The sequence below is a fragment of the Narcine bancroftii genome, chromosome 2 (genome assembly GCF_036971445.1).
Source record: "Narcine bancroftii isolate sNarBan1 chromosome 2, sNarBan1.hap1, whole genome shotgun sequence".
Classification (NCBI taxonomy): Eukaryota; Metazoa; Chordata; class Chondrichthyes; order Torpediniformes; family Narcinidae; genus Narcine; species Narcine bancroftii.
The window spans coordinates 105,658,012-105,682,816 of record NC_091470.1 but is presented as its reverse complement, the minus strand read 5'-3'; the positions used below and the strand labels follow the sequence as shown (position 1 = coordinate 105,682,816).

Sequence of the window (24,805 nt, the reverse complement as noted above, 5' to 3'; positions counted from 1 at the left end):
CAATCACGGCACTGCAAAAGACGTTGCACTAACTGCTACACCAACCAATGTCCTTATTATACCAACCTCCATCACCACTCCCACCCACTGCTAGTACAATTTGGTTAAGAAAACTGGTTCAGTCAACTTTCTTTTTGACCACATTTATTTTATTACCCTTTATACCCTGGGAAGCCTTCCCCAAACCTAACCGGTCCCAAGATTCAGTGTTGTCTGTCAGAAACCATACCAATGAATGTAGAACCACAGATGATCCGGGCTGAATCTTTGGTGCCAACTGGCATCAACCAGAACCCCCACGATACCCTGCAGGGTGGGGTAGGTCAGCTTGTTCCCTTTGCTCCCAGCTCCCTTCCCCACCCCATCAATTCATGCCCCTTCCCTATCAGCTCCTTCATATCCCACCTCCTGACTCATCACCAAGGCAACACCAGAAAGAATTATCTTGAGAAAGGCCCAACTTCCTCCCTTTCGACAAGTTCCTTCAGATTTATTTTCAATTTCTTTTTTGAGATACCTCACGGACACAGGCCCGTCCAACCCAAATACGCCCATGTCACCAATTAACCTACTCACCCTGAATGTCTTTGGAGCGTGGGGGAAACTGGACCACTCTGAAGGAAACCCAGGCAGGTCACGGGGAGAATGCAGACAGCGGCAGATTCGAACCCGAGTCATTGGTGCAGTACTAACGTTGCAGCCCCTTTGACCATTAGGCTGCTCGATCTCCGTCTCATTTCAGCAAGAGAAAACGATCCGCTCTTAAACAGACTTGGAAACGAACCTTGGAAATTGGATCAAATGTAAAGAGAGGCTGTGAGCAAGGGATTCTGCGGCTTTGAGATTTTGCTTGCTAAATCATATAATTTGCACTTTTTTCAGGTTCCCAAGACATTGTATGTTCTTAACGATGCCCTTTTAAAACCACTGACCCTGAGAATTAGTCTTTAGGGCTGTGTGCCAGAGCAAGGCCTGGTGTTAGCAAATCTGCCACATCTGCAACAAATCACCATTTCTTGTTTTCTTTCCTTTTCCTTCCCCTCCCTCCCCAATCCCCCCTCCCCACCCCCTCGTTTTGGGTCTCTATTCAGAAAAGGAAGTCAAGTTCCAGTGTCCAATTAATGGTGAGGACCCTTTTGAAATTTCAACTTCACTTCACGTTAATCTTTATCTATTCTCTTCCCCACTCTATGGCAGGAGATGTCGGCATCATGTGTGTGTGGGTGTGTGGGTGTGTGTCCACAGCTTTCCAGTACTTTAGTTCCGATCAGGGTAGAAAAGATGCAAGCTGTGCATGTTGACAGCAATTAGAACTCCATCTTGGTAAAGAGCATTGACTTGTGTTCTAACGCCTATGTCCTTTCTCTTGCTTTCCTCCTCTCCATTTGCTTCTCTCTTCCCCCTCCCCCAAAGTTCCACTGCGTGCTGTCTTGGACATCTATTAGCAGATGTCAAGCCGTGCTAGTTAGTGAATCCCATCAGAAAATCGGGCCAGATGATTGGACTCCCTGTGTCTGTTTGGCCGAGCGTGATAATGCGTTGACATTTGGTTTCCCCTGTGTATCGGTACTTCTGGGAATAAGTAAGGGACCAGGATAGAGGTAGCCAGTGTGTGCAAGTCTGATGGTGAGCGTTGAACAGCAATTGAAGCTTTGTAATCCAGCCATGCGAGACTTTCACATAGAAATGTCATACTGTTCCAATTTCTTTCAGATGTTTACACCTTTGTCAAAAACTGTCACTCCCTATTAAATTAGAACCGAGCGCATTGGCTTTATTGCTTTTTAGGGCCTTCTGGGCAATAAACCAGCTCTGAAGACCAGTCACGGCAAGCTCCCACCAGCAGCGGACTCCCGCTGCCGGTCGTCGCGGGAGGTTGCCGGATGGTGTGGTCCGTGGCACGGATGATGGCCATTGAAGGGTGCAGTGGATGGTGCCCCTGCCTGTGGGCTCCCGGGGCCTGAATCGCATCCTGACCTTGGGCACTGCCTGCGGGGAATCTGCGCGCCTTCTCCACGCGGCTGTCCGATGTCGAGGTTTCCTTCTGCACTGGGGGGTGGTGGGAAGAGGTTGGATGTCTGCTGTAAAGGGACCAACGATGGGTGCATGAGAGAGAATAGTTTGCAGGGGAATATCTGGTGACGGGGGAGAAGGAGAAATAGGATTGTTCTTCAGAGGGCTAGTATGAATTCAGTGGGTTGAATGGCCTCCCACTGCACTGTAATAATTGAGTGCTCTATTTTTATGCCCAGTCAGCCATACTAAGAGCATCTATTTATGATCGTCATTGAGGAACTCCCTGTTCTCCTCAGCAGCATCAGGCATCCTCGTTACCCATGAGTAGCCCATCAGGATCAATTTATCTGACAATTTATGGAGCAGCAGGGCTACATTCAAAATTGGAGCGGGAGTCAGCCATCTGTCCCATCGACCCTATCTCCCTCCTAAATCTACTCCCTTGAACTTTGAGGCCACGTCCCCTGGTTGTAGCTTCACCAATCAGAGGAAGGAACCTTCTTGCCTCTGTCGTATCTTCCATCGAGGGCGACGCGGCTCGCGGAGGGTGGCACGGTTAGTGTTTCCGTTAGCGCAATGCTATTGCGGCGCTAGCGACCCGGGCTCAAATCTGTCGCTGTCCGTAAGGAGTTTGTACGTTCTCCCCGTGGCCTGCGTGGGTTTCCTCCAGGTGCTCCAGTTTCCTTCTGTGTTCCAAAGTAATACAGGGGTTGGTCATGTGGATGTATTTGGGTGGTATGGTCCTGTGGGCGAGAAGGGCCTATTGCTTAAATTAAAATTAGAAAGGAAATTAAATTATTAGTTATATGTTTCTCTGAGACCCCCCTCTCATCCCTGATTCCAGAGAGTTTAGGCCCAGGTTAATCTCCAGAATCATGGTCATTCCTTGATGACGTGTTCAAGAAACCGCTCAAATTGTTAGTCACTCCAAGGAGATCCCAGGTGGGATCCCACCTCATTTATAGACCGGAGTCTCTCTTGGTGCAACAAGCTGTCAAGGTGCAGTGGCCAAGGCAGTTATTCGGTGACTGAGCACATCAGAGATCAAAGTGACTTTGTGTGTTGCAAATCGAAATAAGATGCTGCGGTTGCTGCAAAGCCGAAATAAAACCAATGCTGGATTCTCAGCAGGTCAGGCAGCCCCTGTGGTGAGAGAAAGAGAGTGACTGTTTCAGGTCAGGGACCCTTTGTAAATTAGTTTAAACTTATTGTCAGAGTGCACACAGAATACAATGCTGGGAGTCTTGCTCTCACTGGCCAGGCAGGATTTCTACTTAGCGGTAATTGTGAACTGTACTCAAGAAGGAAGATGTGTTAACAAAAGGGAGATTTTCAAGCTTTTGTGGTGTGGGGGATGGCTCTGATATGACATGGTGTGGTTGTTCATTGCAGGGAGGGAAACTCTTTCACTCCAACACTTTTGGGCCGACCATTCTAATCTAGGGAACGGGGAGAAGGCAGCGTATGTAAGCACCTTTATCAGTCAATGATCATTAAAATGAAATAAATGCTCTCAGTATCCCAGGTGAAACCAGAAGGCTGAGTTCAGGGTTAATGGTCAGATATTTAACAGCGTGGAGGAGCAGAGGGACCTTGGGGCCCAAATTCGTTCATCTCTCAAGATTATCGCACGGGTTGGTAGGATTGTTAAGAAGGCTTATGGGACTCTGGGTATCAGTAGTCGAGGGATTGAGTTCAAGTCGAAAGGTCATGTTGCAACTCTAAAAATCTCTGGTGAGACCACACTTAGAGTAATATGTGTATAGTTCTGGTCACCTCATTATAGGAAGGATGTGGAAGCTATGGAGAGGGTGCAGAAGAGATTCACCAGGATGTTGTCTGGATTAGAAAATGTCTAATGGGGCAAGGTTAGCAGAGCTGGGATTTTTTTATTTGCAGCGAAGAAGGATGAAAGGAGACTTAATAGAGGCAAAGACAGTCAGCACCTCATTCCCAAATAAACAGCAAATACCAGAGAACATCTGTACATAGTGAGGGGAGGAAAGTTTAGGAGAGACTTCAGGGTTTAGTTATTTTTACATAGAGAATTGTGGGTGCCAGGAATGCCTTGCCAGGGATGATGGTGGAGGCTGGAACATAAGGGGCATTTAAGAGACAGGCACTCGGATGAAAGAAAAACAGGTTACAAGGTAGAAAGGGTTTAGTATTTGTTTTTTGTAGGAATATATACAACGTTGAAGGCTGAAGGGCCTGAACTGTACTGTAATGTTCTATATTCTATCCAGCAGATTTCACTGCATGAACTCCCAAGTGGTTACCACGTCACCCACTTGATTTATTCCGATTAATTGATTGAGAATTTTAGTGTGGACTCTAAAGCTGTTATGGAACATTTTTGCTGGGGCTACTTTGAGATCAATCAGTGGATTAACAATTCCCTCCCCCTTTTCCCAAAGATAGACTAGAATAAGTTCACGAAGTAAGTCCAGAGTAACATGTTCCATTCCTCTCTGAATATGCAACGCCAAGGGGATTTTAACTAATAATTTGGACAGGTATGTGGATGGGAGGGGCAGGTCAGTGGGACTAAGCAAAATAACGCCGTATATGCCAGCGTGTAGGTCAACCACAGAATTTCCACCTAAAATGTGGATATTGAGTTATACCCTCTGTATAAGCCAACCCCCTCCCAAATATGCCATTAAACACTGACCAGTGGATGCTGTTAAAAGAAAATCACAATATTTTAATACCAAAGGTAAAAGTTTTAATTTTATTGGAATACTGTATTTTAAAATAAGCCACCGTCGACTCCTGTAGCAGGCCATTTGAAGCCTGTCCAGAGCCGACGGTGGATAGACCCTGCGGAGGAGCGCTGAGACTTTAGGACACACGTGAGATTGCATTGGACCCAGCGGGAAGATGGCAGCGATGTTGAGAGTTCACTGTCGAGGTTCGGACTCTATTCCCGTCGCACGAGACGACCCTGATTTTAAGGTAATGTTTTAAAGTTTCGGATCGTCCCATGCACCGGTAGTTCGGCACAGACCAGATGGGCTGAAGAGCCTGTTTCTGTGCTGTTGTGCTCTTCGGGATAATTAGTGATAGGGGAACGGTCGTGATCTAACTGGGTGTGGGAAAAGTTGATAATTGTCCCGTATTCTGCGGGTTAGGAGGTAGACTGCAGATGCTGGCAAACCAGACAAGCACACAGAATGCTGGAGGAACTCTGCGGGTCAGGCAACAGTGGGGCATCCACCTCTGGCGTTTGCCCCGAAATGTCCAACACCGTTTACCTTACATAGATGCTGACTGGATGGCTGACCCACCCCGGTGTTTGTTTGTGGGGCATTGGCTTGCCGTCCAATGTGCGCACAACCTTGCCAAGTGGCTGCGGCTCTTCGGCCCATCTAGACTGTACCCAACTATTACCCTGCTGAATCCCATTGACCTGCACCTGGACCATTCTGTATCCCTCCATTCCCCTTTGTTCTGCTGCTTAGAGATCACTGCATGAAGAAGTTTGCAGGGAGAGGAGAGAGTCTCAATGCCCAGACATTAAGAGCTGGACTTATAGCGTCCCAGGCCCTCATTCTGATCAGCATTTTTACATCTTTCTTCTTGTATATGGATACTACTTGAAGCTGTATTCTCCATCCCATTCCCTTGCTGACATGTCTGTCCATGGTCTCGTACTGCCAGACTGAGACCACCTGCAAAATGGGGGAACACCACCTCTCTACCTGTCTCTCCATTTCATCCTCCAACCATTTGGCATTAACGTTGACTTCTCTGGTTTCCATTAGAACTCCACCCCTTCCCTTTTCTTCCCCGTCTCCTTCCCTCTTGTTCTCTCTCTCTCTCTCTTCCCTTTTCCCCCATCTTCTTTTACGGAGGCAAAAGACAATTCTCACCTCTCCTCTCATTGTATCCAATTAACATCTTATGGCTGTAGGTCTGGTCTCCTCCCCCTCCCAGTCTTTCTCTCTCGTCTTTACTTCAGATACCTGCCTGCTTTTTCCTTGTAACTCAAAGGGCTCAGGCCTGAAACGTCAGTAATATATCTTTACCTTCTATCGACGCCACCAGCTGAGTTCCTCCAGCATTTCTATGTGTTTTTAACTACAATCTCCGCATCTGCAGACATTCATGCTTCACAAAGAAGTGGTGTTCCGCAGCTTGCATTAGCATTGAGGTTGGTTGCCATTGTTGGGGACAGCTAGAACGAGGAGACATTGTATCAAGATGCAGGGCAGAAGATTGAGGATGCTGCTTTTCCCAGAGGGCGGTGAATTTGGGGAATTGGCTGCCCGTTGAAGCAGTGGAGGCGACCTCAGTAAATATATTTAAGACAGGGTTGGATAGATTTTTTTTTACATAAGGGCTGTGGGGAAACAGCCGATCATCAGATCAGCCATGATCTCATTGAATGGCGGAGCAGGCTCGATGGGCCTGACGGCCGACTCCTGCTCCTGTTCCTTAACGCTGATTTCTTCCACTGACTCTGGGCACAACCCACGCCATCCGCCTGTAGAGTGAGGAAACTGAACTAAAGTATTCTCCAGTGTGTGGAACAAGATGAGGCTTTTCTTTACAATGAGACATGAGCAAAGGTTAAACATTCTTCAGCCAAAAGGGACCATTGGGCTTGTCAGGCACGCGTATTCAAGATTCCTTTATCACCGTGAAATTAAAAGCAGTAATATTACGCAGAATTCGTTGTCGCCTGCTGTAAGGCAGACAGATTCGCCATTGGCAGAAATAGCCTGAAGCGCCTGCTATGCTGGTCGGTCGCTGTCCATCTGGTGCTGGTCACTGCTACAGTGCGCCAGGGGGGGAGGGGGGAAGTGGGTCAGAATATCAATGTCATGTGTGGTTGCTTTCAATCGTAAAAAGTGTGACGAGCTTCGCAAAAAATCTCAGCGAGCCAGAATTCAAATCTGGAAATAGGAGACGCGGGCGGAGAGGGAAGGAAGGCTGAGAGAGGGAGCAGATTTTGGATTTCAGGTCCAGTAGCTGAAGGCACATCCACTGGTGGCGGAATGGTTCAGATCCACCTTGCTCTGGTGGTGGGTCTGAAGCACGCTGTAGGGCAGTGGTTCTCAACCTTTTTTTTAATCCACTCACATTCCACCTTCGGAACACTCTCCCATCCGAGCTCCCAGCGTACCCCGCGCAGACTATCTTCATTTTCAATTCTGAATCGAGCATCAGCAGGGGAGGAGTTTTTCCTCTTGCTCATCATCTTCTCTGGTGAGCTTACTGAGTGATGGTCACTCGGGACTCACAGAGGTTATTAAAAACTTTTTGGTCGCATGTAAGTCGAGGGCTTCCTGTAAATCCCTTACTAACCACAAAAATGGTTGACGACGGGAGAAGGCACGTGCGGTGAAGGCGGAGAGCTTGCTTGTCGTGTGAAGTCAGGCTGTGTGATCTTCGAAGCTAGCAGGCCTGCCTGCTGTAAATGAGGCAGCATTGGATCAGGAGAGGACTTGGGTCTGGCAGGGCCTGATACCGAGTGCCACACAATGCAAGGGAAAAGCCACTTCATCTGTAAAATGCATCTGTGAATCGAACCGTAATGATCACTGGCGATGAAAGGGATTGCCAAATCTCCTGGCTGTCGGGCGTAAAAGGGACCAGCCTTTCTTGTGCTGCATGCCGAAACCATTGGATCTTGAGCAATGAGCTGTTGGAGGGACTCAGCAGGTCAGGCAACATCCGTTGGAGAGGTGGGGGGGTGGGGGGAGTGATCAGTCGGGGCCCTTTAACAAGAAGTTCCACCGTGTCCACTTCTTTACCTGAATCGGAATCAGAATTTATTGCCCTGAACGTGTCACAAAATTTGTTGGTAAAACACAGGATTCTGTTGACACCGTGGGAAAGTGAATGCTGGAGAAACTCAGTAGGTCAAACAGTGCCTTTGTGTAGCAAAGGTTGAAGATACATCACCGATGCTTCGGGCTTGAGCCCTTCATCAAGGTGTGGGGGAACAAGCCCGAAACGTCGGTGATGTTACTTCACCCTTTGCTACATAAAGGCACTGTTTGACCTGCTGAGTTTCTCCAGTATTTGGGTGGTTTTTTTTTCACAAAATTTGTTGTTTTGTAGCAGAATCTTCAGTCCAAATGTTTATCAAAACCATCTTCGAAAATAAATGTTAAAAAATAGTGTCAGAAAAAGGCAAAGTCAGGCAGTGTCTTTGGTTCATTATTCATTCAGAAATCTGATGACAGCAGGGAAGAAGCTCATGTAATGAGTGCTCGTCTTCAAGCTCCTGTACCTTTTTCCGATGGTAGCAGAGTGAAGAGGGTGGAGGTCCTCGAGGATAGAGGCTGCTTTCTCCCCTCCCCTCTATCTTTCTCTCCACCTCTCATGCCTTCTGTCCTATCACCTGAGGCCCCCTCCCCCAGCTTGTTTCCTCTTTTATTGTTGTAAAACCTCTTAATGAGGGGTCCGATCTGAAACATTGATCTGGAGACTGACACCCCCCCCCCCCCGAGCCCCCTCCAGCATCTCATAGTTGGCCCAATGATGAGAGGGCAGGTCAGTGTGGTCGGAGTCGACACTGGTTCAAGTGCAGGGAGACCGGCTGATCTAGGATAGAAGTGAGCAATTCTGGACTGCGCTGGAACTAGGGTGAGAGCGGGAGTCTGCAGCCCCCTCCAGGCAGAGTCACAAGGCAGTAGAGGAGATCTCCCTGATCGGAGATAAGCTACGAGGACGCGGATTGACTGGCAAGATGTCCAGTGATCTCACAGGGGAGGTCAAGGTCGGAGAGAGGGTCGCCTGGTGCCTTCTCTCCAGCCTTCCATGGCAGTTTCACTGTTCATCCTCCTCTCCGTCACAAGCAGCACAGCTGCCAGCCTCTCATCCGCAACCCCCAGGTCTGCGGACCCCCCGACGGACTCCTTGCCCAGGTGCACAGTGACGGCCCGTCTCCCCGGCAGGGCAAGGTGACACACCGCCAGTGGGAGGTAACTGGCTAGGCAGGGCGTGGGCAGGAACCCAAGTCCAGGGGTAGACCTCGCTGTTACTGAGCAGGCATCACCGAGGCAGTGGCCTGAGGCGAAGCTGAACCCACTCTCAATGCTGGCAGGCCTGCACCCCCACCAACCATGCTCGTGATGCAGTGGCCGCAGGAGGAATAGGTCCCTGCCTTTCTTATTGTCCGATCCATGCACCAGTTCATCGCCCACCCTTTCTCACAAATCACGGCCTGATCAAGTACCCCTGGCAATGGAGGCATGCCGTCAGGAAGGACCAGCAGCGCCTACACTTCTTCAGGAAGTTGAGGGGGTTGGGGGGGGAGCAAGGCCATCTTCACAACAGGAGCACAATTAGGAGCTTCCTATTTGGCCACATCAGTGTGCAGGACGGTAGCTCCAAAGCATTGGACCAGAAGCCAACATAGAGGATCATCAAAACGGCCGAAATGATCACTTGGGTCTCCTTTCTATTGACCACATTCACCAGGAGTGCTTCTTAAATATGGCTCAGAGAATTATTGAGGGCTCTCCATCCAGCACCCGGTATCGTTGACCCACTACCATCAAGAAGGAGGTACAGGAGCTTCAAAATCAGGACTGCCAGGCTGGGAAATAGCTTCTTCGCACAGGGTGCAAGAGTGATTTACTCTTGTCTCATCCCAAAATATTTCTATATACAGGTATACTTTTCTTTATGAATACTCGCTTTGCGAAAGTCCGCTTTTACCAAGAAACCTGTGTTTGCTGTCCAAAAGAAATTTGAGTGAGTTTTCGCTTTTACGAAAGCAGCCTTCAATACTAGTGAGTGGGTCTTCGCTTTATGCCATTTCGGCTTGCGAAAGACTTCATAGGAGCACTCTAGTTTGTAAAGCGGAGTATACGTGTACAGTAAAACCCCTGTTATCCAGAATTCAGGCAACTGGCACAAAAAAAAGCAGAAAATAAATAGGTTAAAAAAATGGAAGTTTCAAATTGGCACGCCTCACCATTAGTTTCCCAATCGCGCAAGACACAATCTCAAGCAACTGGAAAAAATTCACTTATCCGGCATCTATCTATAGGTGCCAGATGCCAGGGGTTTTACTGAATATGTGTATTTTCAATGATATCTTTATGGATGTGATTATTGTGTAGTATGTGAGTGTGCAATGTGGTCCAGAGGAACCCTATTTTGTCTGGTGGGATATGTACAGTCAGATGATAATAAACTTGAATTTGAACATTGAAACGTATCTCAGGGATGGCTTGGAAACAGTCGTCAGTCCTGGTGGCGCACTGAGCCACAGGGGACCTACAGCTGAGGCAGGGATGTGTGTCAGCTCACCCAAGGGAGCTGTGCAGTGGAGGACTTGGGAGCTAGCTGCCAATGCCTTGTACACGGTAAAGCATGGACACGTCAAGTGACGCAGGAATTGCCTGCGTTCCACGCGCAGGAGCAGGACACGCGGCTGTTTGCCCAAAGTGAAGAGACTCCTTGAGGGCCTGTCCGGGAAGCAACATCAGTGACCCGCTGCAGATCATAATCTTACAGCGAAACTCGGACAACTGCCCGCCACAGTGGGCATTCCAGGGGCCTGAGGGAATTGCCGGGGCTCGCCGACTGATCGTCTGGACTTCCCAGGGCCTTTTCTCTCCCGCCACTGCCCTGCCATCCTTCACTCAGATCAAAGACCTCCCACCTGATGAGGGCAGGCTTCAGAGGACAGGCAAAGAAGCATGAGAGTCCGGGACAACTCGGGTGAGTATCGGACTTTGTATGCTTACTTAGAGATGGTTTATACTTTGTATTGTAATAAGTGGCTCTTCTCATGATTAGGTGTACATATAACTTGGGTGTGCAGGTAATGTGCGCCTGTGTGTAATGTAGTCCTGTTTGTAATTTATGGACCTGTGCGTAATGTGGGCCTATGTACCATGTGGGCCCATGCGATATACGGGGCCAGTATGTTAAGTGGCCCTTGCGTTATGAGGGCCTGTGCATTGGGTGGCCCGTGTGTTATGCTGCTCAGGTGATTTGGACATCATGTTCGGATCAGTCAGGAGGACCAAAGGGCCTGTTCCTGCATTGGACTGCTCAATGTAAGAGTTCAAGGATTGAGTGAGGGACCTGTTGTTTAACAAATGCATGAACGTCTGATGAAGCTGTCACTCCCAAGGAGCGTTTCTGGCATTAAGCCACACCTTGCTGATTAATAATGGCCTGCCTGCTCTCCGATTTCCAGGGGCACACATTGTAGCTCAATTCAGGTGTGCATTCACGTAGCAGATGCCATTTTGTGACCCAGCTCAAGCCCAGGCCTTGCCGTTCCAATTAACAAATAATTAATTGTTAATAAGGGGCGACCCGCGATGTGTAGCGGTTAGCGTGATGCTATTACAGTGCCAGCGACCAGCGCTGTCTGTAAGGAGTTTGTACATTCTGCCTGTCTGGGTGCTCAGGTTACCTCCCATCCTTCGAAAATGTACATAGGCTGTGTGTTAATTGCGTATATCTGGGTGGCACAGGCTCGTAGGCTTGTTACCGGGCTGTATTCCCAAATTAAAGGAATCAACAGGAAGTCTTGCTGTTGTAAAAGATCAGAGAGAGTCTCAGAGATTAGCAGAATGGGTGTTAAGGACTGAATGACCCATTCCCATTTATTAAGGCAGGCTCAAAATAGAGAGTTAGAATTGGAATGGTAACTTTTTAGGAGTTACATTTGGGGAGGCAGGTTTATGGACAGGCATCTCTTCAAAAATCAACATGTAAGATCGGGTTTAATTTCCTGTGGTACAGTCAACGACCCCCATTGCTGGTGACCTCTGCCGAGCCACAGGGGAGAGTGCATGGGCCCTCGTTCTTTGTGAGGCAGTTGGATGTGAACCCAAGTCAGGTGCGGACGCCGGGCAGGAATCCTCAGTAGAGGGAATGACAAAACCTGCTCTCAAGTTCAACACTGGGCCAGAGCTGAATGTGCATCTCACGCCTGTGTCAGGTACGACTCCGTGGGAGCTGGCAGCCGAATGTCTGCAGGCACTGTGATGGCAGTCCAGGCGCAGAGATGGCGGGGGAGCTCAGTGGTGTCCGTAGCAGGTAAAGCTGTGTTACTGATGTTTTGGGCCTGAGCCCTCCCTCAAGTTGTGAGTGAAAATAGACAAGTCTAAATTAAAGATTGGGGAGAGAGAGAAGGAGAAGAATGGGAGGGGGTAGGAGTCCAGACCAACAGACAAAAGGTGCTAATTGGATTTGAGGAAAGGTGAGAAATGATTGTGGAGACAGACAGAATAGCGGAAAGAGAGAGACAGAGCTGGAGGACAGGAGAAAGGGGGAAGATGGGGAAAGGTCCTCGTCATATCCCTTTAGCATCTTTTGTCTATTGGTCTCTACTCCTCCCCCTCCCATCCTTACCCGCTTCTCTCCCCAGCCTTTAATTCAGACACTTGTCTATTTTCATTCACACCTCGAGGAAGGGCTGGGGCTCGAAATGTCGGTTACATATCTCTACCTCCTATGGACGCTGTGAGACCGGCTGAGATCCTCCACTGAGATTCGGCTCCCCTTTCAACTCAGTGCTGCTGATAGACCCTGAGCCAAAATGACCCACAGGGAGGTCAGAGTGAAGCAGATGTTTGCACCGGGCTCTGCAAGGGAGTGCGTATGATCCCAAGCTGGGGGGGGGGGGGGGGGGGAGGGGGATGATCCCAAGCTGGGGGGGGTGGGGAGGGGGAGGGGGGGGGAGGGGGAGGGGGGGGAGGGGACTTGCTTCTGATTTCTCCTCCTCGCAATCTCGACCTGATTTACATTTGACAGGTAATGGCCCAGGAAATCCACAAGAAGCATGTTTTGGTTGACTCTGAATGGTAAAGCTCTTTGATTATTGATTTATCTACCACCAGGACACCATATTTAAGTCAAAGGCACTGACACAGGGTGCTAGAGTCGGGTCTACAGTCTGGTCTACTTGACAGCATTTTGTGAAAAATGGTTCGAAGCGATGAGAATTTGGCATTTGGAACATATTTAAGGCTGTTTGGGTGATGGAAGATTATGGCTTGTTTTTGGTCTGTCTAAAATTAATTTTTATATCACATGTTAACACCTCTCTGGGTATGAAAAAAAAACATAATCTTATAATCCATGTGATATTGTCTTAGGTAGAGAGAGAGCATTGAATGGTGTAACAAATGGTTGAGTGAGACACAGTCTGAATTGCCTGGACGGGTCTGGTCAGCTCTGTCAGCAATGGTATTGGAAATGGTGCTGTACACTTTGATGTTTGTAATTCGTTCTTCTGCCTTTTTGGAGAAATTGAACTGCCTGCTGTGTCGTGCTTGCAGTGCGCTCAAAGAGGTGTGGGTAAAACCTGCAAAGAAGAAGCACAAATTCTTACGATCCACAGCCGGACAAAGGCCACAATCACATTGAATTCAAATCTTCTTCCAGGAGGATTGCTTAAAAATAACAAGTTGGTTCCCTTTCTCAGTAGAAATAAAGACCTTTCCCCATTGAACTCATGAATGCACAGGGCAACAAATTTTTTTGTTTCCCCCCCCCACCCCCCCAGAAGGTTTGCTTCCTGAAAGGAAATTGGGGATTATGAGAGACCTCTTCAAGCTGAACGCAAAGATCATTTCAGATTTGCTGTATCACGTAAGAAGTTGGAGAAACATTAAATTAACTTTTATTGAATTTAGCATGCTTAATCGCATCATGATGCTGACACATTGTGTCAGTTCAACTGACCTTATAATGATTTGCCGCTGTTTTTCGTTTGTACTCAGCATCTGATGCCTCTCATGTCAGTGTCCAACAGTAGTTAGTCAGCACTGATGGATTCCAGTTGCCCTGATACCGCTTTTCCACGGACGCAATGTCAGCATGTTCGTCACTGACTCCACCAAGATCAGCAGGGAAGAAGTCCAAGTGCGAATGCAGAAAATGGTTTTTCAATGACATGTTGCACTTCACAGTTTTGAATGTTTGAAGTAGACTTAAGATATGACAGGAAGTCACAAAAATAGGTTATTTTTTTTTAAAAAAAGGAACGTGATAAGAAATTTTTAAGGTGACTTTTGCGATCAGCAGCCCAAAATCCATAAGTTACACCCAAAAGTGTTCAGGAAGCAAAATCTTTGTTGTCCACTGATATCAGTCCCAAGGCTGCCATTGATTAGATCTCTCAGCTGCTCGAAATAGGCTCTGCACAACAGACAGTTCAATGTCTCTTGGCTCAGACTGATCTCTGTCCCTTGCGGGGCTAGCGACAGGAACTGGACATGAAATAAATCTAAACCCTCTGTTGTTTTCTGCGCAGCCTCAGACAAACAGCACCAAAAACAACGTAGTAACCAGTCCCAAAGGAAACATTCCATGTCCTGCACTGGTATTGACTCTTCTTCTTATACCGTCTACTATCACAGGCACTGGTGAACCATGGCTGCCTCTGCCACTTAAGGCTTCCCACGGCTCCTTCGACCTACCTTAAGATCGCCAGAGGGATTTAGGCATTTTAGAAAAATCTGGATAGGTACATGGATGGGAAGGGTATAGAGATACTGTCTGGGTGCAGGTCAATGGGGCTAGGCAGAGGGCCTGTTTATGTGCTGCTCTGTTCTATGGTTTTAGACAGTACGACTTCTTCCCCCTTGACCATGGTTTCTGTTGAAACAACAGCAGCTCCCACATCCCTACTGCTCCTCCACCAGAAAGTGAAATCACAGGGGGTGGGGCGGGTTTAATTAATTAAAACCGGCACCGTCAGCGTAGCGGTTAGCGCAGCGCTGTTATGGTGCCAGTGATCAGGACCTGGGTTCGAATCCTGCGCTGCCTGTAAGGGGTTTGTACTTCCTCCCCGTGTCTGTGTGGGTTTTCCCTGTGGTCTCCGCTTTCCTCCCACTGTTCGAAATGCGCCGGGGGCTGTAGGTTGATTGGGTGTGATTGGGCAGCACAGGTTCATGGGCCGAAATGGCTGCATGTCTAAATTTTTAATAAATTAAATTCAAACTAAATTTTTAAAAAATTATGATGCAGGCACAAAGTCCTTTCAGCCCATGAAACTCATACCACTTAATTAACCTGTCGACCCGGGGGAATCCCCAAGGGAAGACTGTATAAACCCCTTACAGGCAGCGCTGGATTCTAACCTGGGGCCACTGGCTCCACAATAGCATCAATCTAACTGCCGCGCCAGCGAGGAGACAGGCCCTTCAGCCTAACTGACCTCCTTCCTATGTGGAGCAAGCTGTAAAATGTCACGGGGGAACCTGGACCCAGTCTCGCTGGCAGCCATGGCTCACACGTTCCTCTTGTCTCAGTGTGTCTTGTGTCTTGTACTGACTTTCCTCTTTGCTAATGAACTGATTCAGCAGCTTGTGAATGGGTATTCGTAGCAAGCGGACCTCATTGAAAGCTCTCATCAGCAATGATGGTTTCTTATTTAAAAGAAAATGTTAAAAAACAACAGCTGGATAATTAATCATTCTGGAAGGGTGAGGTTGGACATAAAATTGCCACTGGTGGTCTTATTTAGCCTCCATGTGGTTGGCTTTGATGGAGGAAGGATGGGCGGTGTAACTGGCGACCTTCTCAGCTTCATTGCGAGGCGAGCGAACAGGCAGTAAAGGGTGGCCCCAACCAAGTGTGAAAGCCGGGTCTCTCTCATTGGAGTCTCTGCTGAGGTTGTGGAGCAGCTCAGCACAAGGACCTCATTGGACCAGCCTCACGAGGCTTCCATTAGCCTGACCTCCTCCCCCACCCCCCCCCCCCCCCGCAACACCATGAACTGTTACAGCTCACAGCCTTGAGTTCACGGGGGCACAACGTTGCGTGAAATGATAAGATTGCTGTTCGAGCCAGTCGCTGAAGCCGGGATCTGCCGTAACGTGCAGGAACGCTGGGTATATAGAACTACTGAGCTCTCATTTGGTTACTCTAGGCCAGTTGCCATCACCCATTTTCCTGTTTCGGGAGGGGGGGCGGTTGATTTCCTCCCTCTCGCTAGGCCTTCTCTCAGAAGTGATTAGAGGACGTCATTTAAAACCTGCTTTTATTCTGGGGAACTCATTTAGAGGAATTGGGCCAGTCCCAGTTGGATCAGTACTGTTAGTCTACAGTTCACCACCAAAGTCATTCTGCTCTAAGCATACTCTGTTTTCCTTCCATTATCCATTTCTTGCCCTTTAGGACTGTTCATTTCTAAAGAGAACGTTTATTTTTTAACCTCTCCTCTGGTTCTGACGTTCTGTCTTTTTCTTTGTTTTATTTTCCACCCCTCTAGCTCCTTGTTCACTAAAATTTCCTTTTCTATATCTGGTTTCACCCTCTTTAGGAGCCTCAAACTACTGTCATCTATAACCCTGTGGATGGGATAAAGGTACCATCTGTCGCTGGTGTAGTCCTTCCCCAACCTGTCGTTTTCTGTTGTGGGCAGTCTCCCTGTTTCCGAGCTGTGTTTGAGGGCTCTCTCCCGGCAGGTGCTCAGGGCGGCTGAAGCCAGCCAGCGTATTTGTCAGCCTTCTAGTTTGCTCTCTCTCGTCGTCTGTCGATTGGTCAGTTGTCCCCTCGATTATGTGTCAGATGTTGCGGTGTGTTCAGCCTTGTCCTCACACGTCGCTCTGCGTTTTGGGACTAAATCAGAATTGACTGTCATGAACGAGCCACTAAAATCGTTGCTTTAGGGCAACCTCACAGTGCAAGCAATCACCTTGGAAAGATAAGTAAGAAATAGTGCACGAAAAGTCAAAGTCAGGCAGTGTCTTTGGTTCACTGATCATTCAGGAATCTGATGACGGAGGGAGAGAAGCAGTCCTTGCGCTCGTCTTTAGGCTCCTGCACTTTTTCCCCCAATGGTAGCAGAGTGAAGAAGGCATGGCCTGGGTGGTGGGGACCCTTGAAGATTGGGGGCTGCCTTCTAGAAACACAGCCTTGTGTAGATGTGCTTGATGGAGTGAAGTCTGGTGCTTGTGATGTCACAGGCCGAGTTTACAACCCCGTGGAGTTTCCTCTTGTCCCGAGCATTGGCACCTCCGTACCAGGCAGCGATTCAACCAGCCAGAATGTTCTCCATGGTCCATCTGTAGAAGTTTCCGAGAGTCTTCGGTGATGTACCGAATCTTCTCAAGCACCTCACAAAGTATAGCCGCTGGCGAGCCTTCTTCGTGACTACATCAACGTGGAGGCCCCAAGACAGATCCTCGGAGATGTTGACACCCAGGAATTTGAAGTTCTTGATCCTCTCCCCTACTGAGGCCTCAATGAGGTGGCTTCGGTCTTCAGTCCAACATGTTAACATTCCTGTAGCACAGCGTAGAGACCTTGAGATTTGAAGACAACAGCATTCTAAAACAGGGAAATTCTTGCCTTCTGTAAAGTTTTGTGTTGGCTTTAAACCATGGAATAAAGCTCCGTGACTGAGTGTACCATTGTGCCTCAACTTGTGCTTCGGCTAAACGTCATTAGATTCTCGAGAAACGCTCGAAGCTGGAAACTTGAGCAACCAAGAGGAACTCAGTGTGACAGGAGGCATCCATGGGCCGGGGTTCTTTATTACAGATTAAAGTGGGAATGAAGAGATAGCAAATGTAAAAAGGGTTGGGGTTCGTCGGGAGGGGGGGGGCCAGAGATGATAGGATATTGGGCAGGGAGGGGAGGAGTTTGAAAATGAGAGCAGGTGAAGGAGAGATGGGGACATTGGACAAGGATTAAAGTGGGAGGGTTTAATTTAATTTTTAAATTTAGACATTCTGCACCGTAACAGGCCACTTTGGCCCACAGTCTGTGCTGCCCAATTTACACCCCATTAACCTACACCCCACCAGTACGTTTGTTTGAACGGTGGGAGGAAATCGGAGCCCCTGGAGAAAACCCACACAGACATGGAGAGAACGTACAAACTCCTTACAGACAGCGTGGGATTCGAACCCCGGTCCTGATCGCTGGCGCTGTAAAGGCGTTGCGTTCACCGCTACGCCAACCCTCCTGCCCCAACAGTTGGCAGAGATTCAGCGCACATAGAAGTGGCAGCCCCAGTGCAATCATCAGTACAGTCATTAGGTGAAGGGTTGGGGGGGGGGGGGGGAGGTGGGGTGAGAGTGAAGGTGGGTGAGTGGAACTTGGGGGGGGGGTGGGATAGCGAGGTCCAATCAGGTCGATCAGAAGCATTCCCCGGTGTTAGAGAATGGTACATGACCTTGGACTGCTCTGCGCCGGGGAGCGCTTCCGAAATCATAGCCCCTGTCACCCCTCGGTTGGGCCCATCACAAAGCCACAGGCAGCGGCTCTTGAAGCACAACTCCATTTCAGTCTAACGAGGACCACCTCATTCCATGCCTGGCAGGTCTGTGCAATAATTCTGTTTCCGGACGAGCTTGACAGCAGGAGTTCAAATGAAGTCCCGCTTTCAATAAAGTGAGTCATTTCCCTGGGCTGGCTGCACTCATCTGAGCCTTGACAGCCGAATGAGAGATACGCGGGATAGATGTGCCAGCAAGTCTGCTGTGAGAATAGGTCTGACAGAGATCGCCTCCTCCCACAGAGTTATCCCAAATGGAAGAAAAAAGATGGTTCAAAATGCTCATCAATTAAATTACGTGGCTAGCGAGCAGGTGCATCACTGGAGTATCTCGTCACTCAGCCCTTTCACGGTGATATTCTCCAAATCCTAACGGCTGCAGTGCTCCCATTGAAGAGGCTTCGCAGCAAGAGGAACTAGAAGGAATAGGGACCACTCTTGACGTAGCCGCTGTGTACCAGGACTCAGCCCTTCCAGCACTGGTGTCTCTGAAGCAGCGGGATCTTCAGAGCACCCGTAGCTTCCGAAGCCAGCGACCCACTGGCACTCCAAACGTGCACTGGATTCTGTCTGTCGTCTTGCCCTCAAGTTGAGAGACTTGTTTGCAGGCCTTAAATTTGCTGATGATCTCAATGTCGTCACGAAAATATAATTATCTTTAAAAGAACCCTTACACCTGAATCCCTTTTTCCCTCTTTGCTCATCTTCATGCTTTCTCTTCCCATCTCCCTCATTCCTGAAGCTTTATCATTTTTAATTCACTCCTTTCCTGTATTTTTTAAACAAGTTCATTTTTGTACTGTTAGTGGACTCCAGGCGGTGAGTGTGGGGAGGACCCTGAGTGACGCCCCCTCTTGTTTTCTCCACAGGAGTCTTCAGACAGCAGTAACACCACCATCGAAGATGAAGATGTCAAAGGTAAGGAACACACTGATGGGCTTTGAGAATGGGCCGTGGCAAGGTTGCTGTGGTTTAGAACAAGGTTAGGTGAAGCTTTTGTCCTTGCGGTCTTCACTAGGTCAACAAATGAGGACCAAAGTGGCCTCGTTTCCCCTGGGTTCGCTGTCCTGCAGGTCCACTCAGCCTGGGGGGGATGGGGGGGAAGGCAGGCAGTGTCTCCACAAGAGCTCCCAACACACGAGGCTGGTTGAGTGGTGCGGGTTATTAACGGTCAAAGTGAAACTGAAACACAAATGGCCAGAGTCCGCGGAAACTACTCGGCAGATCCGTCGGCGACTGAGGAGAAAGACTGACTGGGCTGGGATGGGGGGTGGGTTAGCGAAATCATAAGGGAGAAAATAAGGATGACTCATAAAAGGCAGTTGGGTGAGAGAGAATGGACCTCGGTCCAGCAGTCGTGTGACTGGTGGCTCCATGCTGGTGCGTGGCAGGGAAGGAAGGTTTCCCTGCTCCTTCTGGACCTTGGCTTAGTAGTGGGGCCTGGACAAAGGACTGGAGTTCCATTTGTATCACGTCGAATGTGCAGGTTAGATTGGGTGTTGGGCTGAGATGGTCAGGAGGGTTGCTTCATCTGCAGCCAGGGTAGTGGTCAGAGAGAAAGGAACTGGAAGTATTTGACTGCTTTTTGGAAATGTCAGCACGCACCTCCCCATCTCCCCACTTACCCCTTCTGCCTCTCTCTGCTCCATCTCCTTCCCTCATTGTCTCTGCTCCCCCCTTACCAATCCCCCTACCTCTCCTCCCCTCCTGCTCCCAATCCCCTCCCCTCCTACTTTTCCTCCTGCTCCCCATCCCCTCCCATTCTCTCACGTCCTGCTCCCCTTCCCCTCCCCTCAGGGAGGCTAAAGCTTATACCTCTGGCTGGAGACAACTGTCTTGGTAGCAGTTACAGGCCACAAGCAGAGGGATCAGAATCAGGTTTTTTGCCATGAACGCGTCATGAAATTTGTTGTTTTGCGGCAACAGCGTGGTGCAGAAGAAGGTGCTATAAATTACAATTCCATAAAGAGAAGATTAGAAAAAGAGAAATAGTGACTGTGATTCATTGTCTATTCAGAAATCCGATGGTGGACGGAAAGAAGGTGATTTTGTTGCGCTGATTGTGCGTCTTCAGCGTCCCTCCTGGTGGTAGCAGTGAGAAAAGGGCACGGGCTGGGAGGTATCTGAAGAAAGCGGCCTCTATCCTTAAGGACCCATGAGATAGAGGCCGCTTTCTTAAGACACCACCTCTTGTAGACGTCCTCGATGGAGTGAAGTCCTGTGCCTGTGATGGCGCTGGCTGAGTTCACAACCCTCTGTCATTTTTTTCCTGTCCTGTGCATTGGCACCTCCGTACCAGACAGTGATGCAAGCAGTCAGAACGTTGTCAAGGTGCACCTGTAGAAAATTGCTAACATCTTGATAACGTCCTCAAACTCCTCACCAAGTATAGGCGCTGGCAAGCCTTCTTCGTGATTGATCAACGTGATGGTCCCATGATAGGTCTTTAGAGATGTTGAGACCCAGGAATCTCTTACCCTCTCCACTGCTGGCCCCTCAATGAGGACTGGTTTGTGTACTCCTGGCTTCCCCATCCTGAAGGTCACAGTCAATTCCTTTGCTTTACTGATGTTGAGTGCAAGGTTGTTGTTGTGACACCACTCAGCAGAACTGCTGAGCAGCCATGGATTATTATCTGTTGTTACATAGGTTCATCCCAATACAGGTGTCTGCAGCAAGCTTCTGTGTTACTTCTGGGGGTACTTGGGGATGGGAGCTCAAGGTTGCAAAACCCACGTGGGCATTGGAAAGGGTTGGCTCACAAGTCTTCAGCAGAAGAGGAAAGAGGATGGCAACCAAACAAAGAAGTGCTGGAGGCAGGCGGCATCAAGTCTTGATGAAAGGTCACGACAGCGACTGACCCAAAGATGCTGGCTGACCTTCAGCCTTCGCCTGCTTGATGTTCTAGCGTCTGTGGTCTTTCTCAGAAGAAAATGGTAAACTGGTGTCAAGCCTAGAATGAATCAGGATGACGTCAGAGTTTGAGTCCGCTACAGATAAACTTGTGCTGTGATGAATGAATTAAAATATAGGACACTGCAGGCCCAGGCCCTTCTGCCCATGATATTATGCCGACCTATATAACACTTGCAAAAAAAAAATTAAACCCCACTTCATAACCCTCTTTCATTCATGTGCCTGTCCAAGAGTCTTAGATGGTCTAATGTTCCAGCCTCCCCGACCATTCCTGACCAGGCATTCCAGGCACCCACAACTCTGTGTGTGAAAAAAACACGTCCCCCTAATCTCTCCAGTAAACTTCCCTCCCTTCACTGTGTATAGATGCCCTACTCCTGCCCTGGGAAAAAGGCACTGGCTGTCTGCCTTAGCAATGCTTCTCATAATCATACAGGCCTCTGTTAAATCACTGTTCATTCTTCTATGCCCCAGCTCTGCTAAACTTGCCTCATTAAACGTATTGTCCAATCCAGGCAACATCCTGGTAAATCTCCTCTGCGACCTCTCCATTGCTTCCACGCCCTTCACGACCAGAACTGAGCGCAATATTCCAAGTGTGTGCTCACCACAGATTTATGGAGCTTCAGCATGACACCTCATGACTCCTGAACTCAATCCCCCGACTAATGAAGCCCAGCATACCATAAGCCTCCTTAGCTTGCACGGCCACCTCAAGAGATGTATGGTTTTCGACCCAAGGTCCTCTGTCTTCCACGCTGAATAGATGATTCGACTGCCCCAGACTGTGCTTCACCTCACTGAAATCCACCCACCAAGTCCTTTTGCACTCTTTTTTATACATTTGGTTTCTAATTTTACACGGGCATGAAGGAAATGTATCTGAGATCTTAAAGGTTGCCCTCAGTCTTGTTGAAGGGTTTGGGCCATCCTTTTTCCTCCCACTGTCACTGTTCGATCCCTGTATTCAAGTTTATTATCATCTGATTCTACAAATGCAACTGACGAAACAGCGTCCCTCCCAGACCATGGCTCATGCACAAATACAGTACAGAAAATATTCAAAGTAAATACACGGTATGTAGGTATTTGGGAAGATTGTCATGGTTTACCGCTCATCAGACTTACAGTCTGTGGGAAGAAGCCTGGCAGTCCTGATTTTGATGTTCTGGTAACTCCTTCCCAATGGTAGTGAGTCGAAGATACCCACTGGATAAAAAGGGGCTTCTACAATTCCTTGAGCTCCCTGTAAATGTCGTCGATAGAGGAAAGAGAGACCCCAGTGATCATCTCAGCTGTTGACCCTCTGCATTGTCTTCTGGTCGGATGCTTTGCAGCTCCCATCCCGCACAAGGGTGCAGCGGGTCAAGACACCCTCACTTGTGCTCTTGTAAAAGGATGTCACCATCGGGGCCGTTAGCCTTGCCCTCCTCAGCAAGAGTAGGTGTTGCTGCGCCTTTCTGAGTAAGTGCTGTGAGTCCAGGATAGGTTGTCCCTTACACGCATGCCAAGGGACTTTGTGCTCCCCACTCTCTCCATGACGGAAGCGTTGATGTTGAGTGAATCCAGCGGGTGGATTTTTTTTACTCCAGATTCCAGGTTCTGCGGTGTCTCATGTTTGGAGGTTAACTTTCCAGGTGGGTCAGTTTTAAGATCACAGAAGTGGAATGAGGCCATTCAGCCTATCAAGTCAGCCCATGGCTGATTCACTATCCCTTTCATCCCATTCTCCTGCCTTGATCCCCTTTCTGATCAAGAACTTATCTACCTCCATCTTAAATATCCCCAAAGACCTGCCCCTCTCAACCACCCACGCCAATGAATTCCATAGATTCACCACCCTCTAATATTGTTCCTTATGAAATATATTCGACTTTCCTGCACATTTATAACTCCTGGGCCGAAATGCAACTTACTTTAAGCCTGTCATTTAGTGACATACTCATTTTAATGTAACTGTCATGCATTCAACACCACAAGGACAGCAGCTCTGAGCAATATTGAGTTTTGAATTAGGCATGCTGGCATTAATATCACTGGACAGCAATTTTTTTCAAAAGGTTTGCTTCCTGAAAAAAAAATTGGGGATTATAATCGACAAGCTGAACACAAAGATAATTTCAGATTTGCTGGATCACGTAGGAAGTTGGAGAAACATTAAATTAACTTTAATTGAATTTAGCCTGTTTAATCGCATAATGATGCTGACCCATCGCGTGAGTTCAACTGACCTGAAAATGTTTTGCTGCTGATTTTCATTTGTACTCGGCATCTGATGCCTCTCATGTCAGTGTCCAACAATAGTCGGCCGACACTGATGGATTTCAGTTGCCCTGATACCACTTTACCCTCTGTCGCAATGGCCCAGTGAAACCTTTCACCGTGTTCGTCACTGACTCCACCAAGACTAGCAGGAAATAAGAAAATGCATAAAATGAATTTTCAACGACATTGTTTTGTCTGCTTAAAAGTATGATGTTAAAATGTGACAGGCAATCACAAAAATAGGTCATATCTAAAAAAAAATACAGCACTTGACAGGAAAATTTTTAAATTATTTTACACGCAGAAAGGTTCAGGAAGCAAAATCTTGGTTGTCCAGTGGATGCAGAGGCTTCCCAAGCTGGAAGATGCAGGGAGGAGCTGCAGATGCACGTCAGGATGTTCCAATTAAAAATAACCAAGAGCTTGAGGAAAGTGCAAACCTTGCGTCAGAATCCGTCACGTTGGCTGGAGATTTTTTTTCCCTCAGCGATGAGGCAGAGTTAGCTGTCAGGTTGTGCTCAGAACCTCCCACATCAGCTAATTGCCGTGAAATGGCTAATGGCACAGAAAATTACTGAGCGGTAGAACATTTTTCACAGCAGCTTCTACATCTACCTTGACCTAATTAGCATCCCTCAGCAGGAAACCCATTGCCTGTCTTTTGGTGAAAGCAAATGGTGTGTATTCTGAGCTCTATCTCCAGGGCACACTGCAGAATGGTGCCACATATCTTCAAAGATTCATTTATTGTCATTTAATAGTACAGAATTTGTAATTTTACATGAAATTGCCTTCTGACAAAGAATCACCATTAGTTCGCCTGGAGCCCCTTACAGCTCGAGAGAAAGAGAAGCAGATTAGAGTCCCTTCAAAGTCACTGAGTGGATTCACATCCAGCGGTCCCACGACCTCTGGCACCGTACAAACTCCTGCTCAATATGTCGGCAGCCACGAGCTCCCAACGTGATCTGTACAGGCTTTAAACGGCCCATTACAGGAGCTGACGGTGGTGTATTTTAAATTTAAATGGTAATTTGGTATTAATTTGGCACCTGAGGTCCTTCAGGCACCTTCCCTTGCCCTCAGCACCCTCTCAAATCTTGGCTCCAATACCGGCAGGGGGGGTGGGGGGAGGGTGGTTTCCATGAGCTGGTCTCCAGCAGCACCCCCCCACCACCCACCCAACCGCGTCGCTGGCAGCTTGCGTGTCTGTGGTCACCGTTCCTGTAGGGTCCTCAACAGGGGGAGGGGGGTGTGTGGTTCCCCCGGTTCTGATGCCCTGCGCTGGTCTGCTCCTTCCCTGGAGGCCTCTGCCGAGCACAGGCGCCACATTTCTTCGGCGCAGGCCTCTGCGGCGGTAGGATTTTATTTCACTAGTGGCAGCGCTCC

The 24,805-nt window shown here is 48.5% G+C and overlaps 1 protein-coding gene across 45 annotated transcripts in view; it reads left to right on the top strand.

Annotated features, from left to right (window-relative positions):
- The window catches only part of LOC138754077 (calcium/calmodulin-dependent protein kinase type II subunit beta), a 238,450-nt gene that overhangs the window by 169,565 nt on the left and 44,080 nt on the right, over positions 1 to 24,805 (top strand). For 11 of the 45 annotated variants that reach the window (XM_069917857.1, XM_069917848.1, XM_069917851.1 and 8 more), the window contains 4 exons: positions 1,092 to 1,124; positions 14,261 to 14,329; positions 16,274 to 16,318; positions 19,105 to 19,153. In XM_069917857.1, the coding sequence (XP_069773958.1) occupies positions 1,092 to 1,124; positions 14,261 to 14,329; positions 16,274 to 16,318; positions 19,105 to 19,153 (196 nt within the window). The remainder of the gene's footprint in view (positions 1 to 1,091; positions 1,125 to 14,260; positions 14,330 to 16,273; positions 16,319 to 19,104; positions 19,154 to 24,805) is intronic. The other 34 variants (XM_069917863.1, XM_069917856.1, XM_069917853.1 and 31 more) reach the window with 6 other exon arrangements.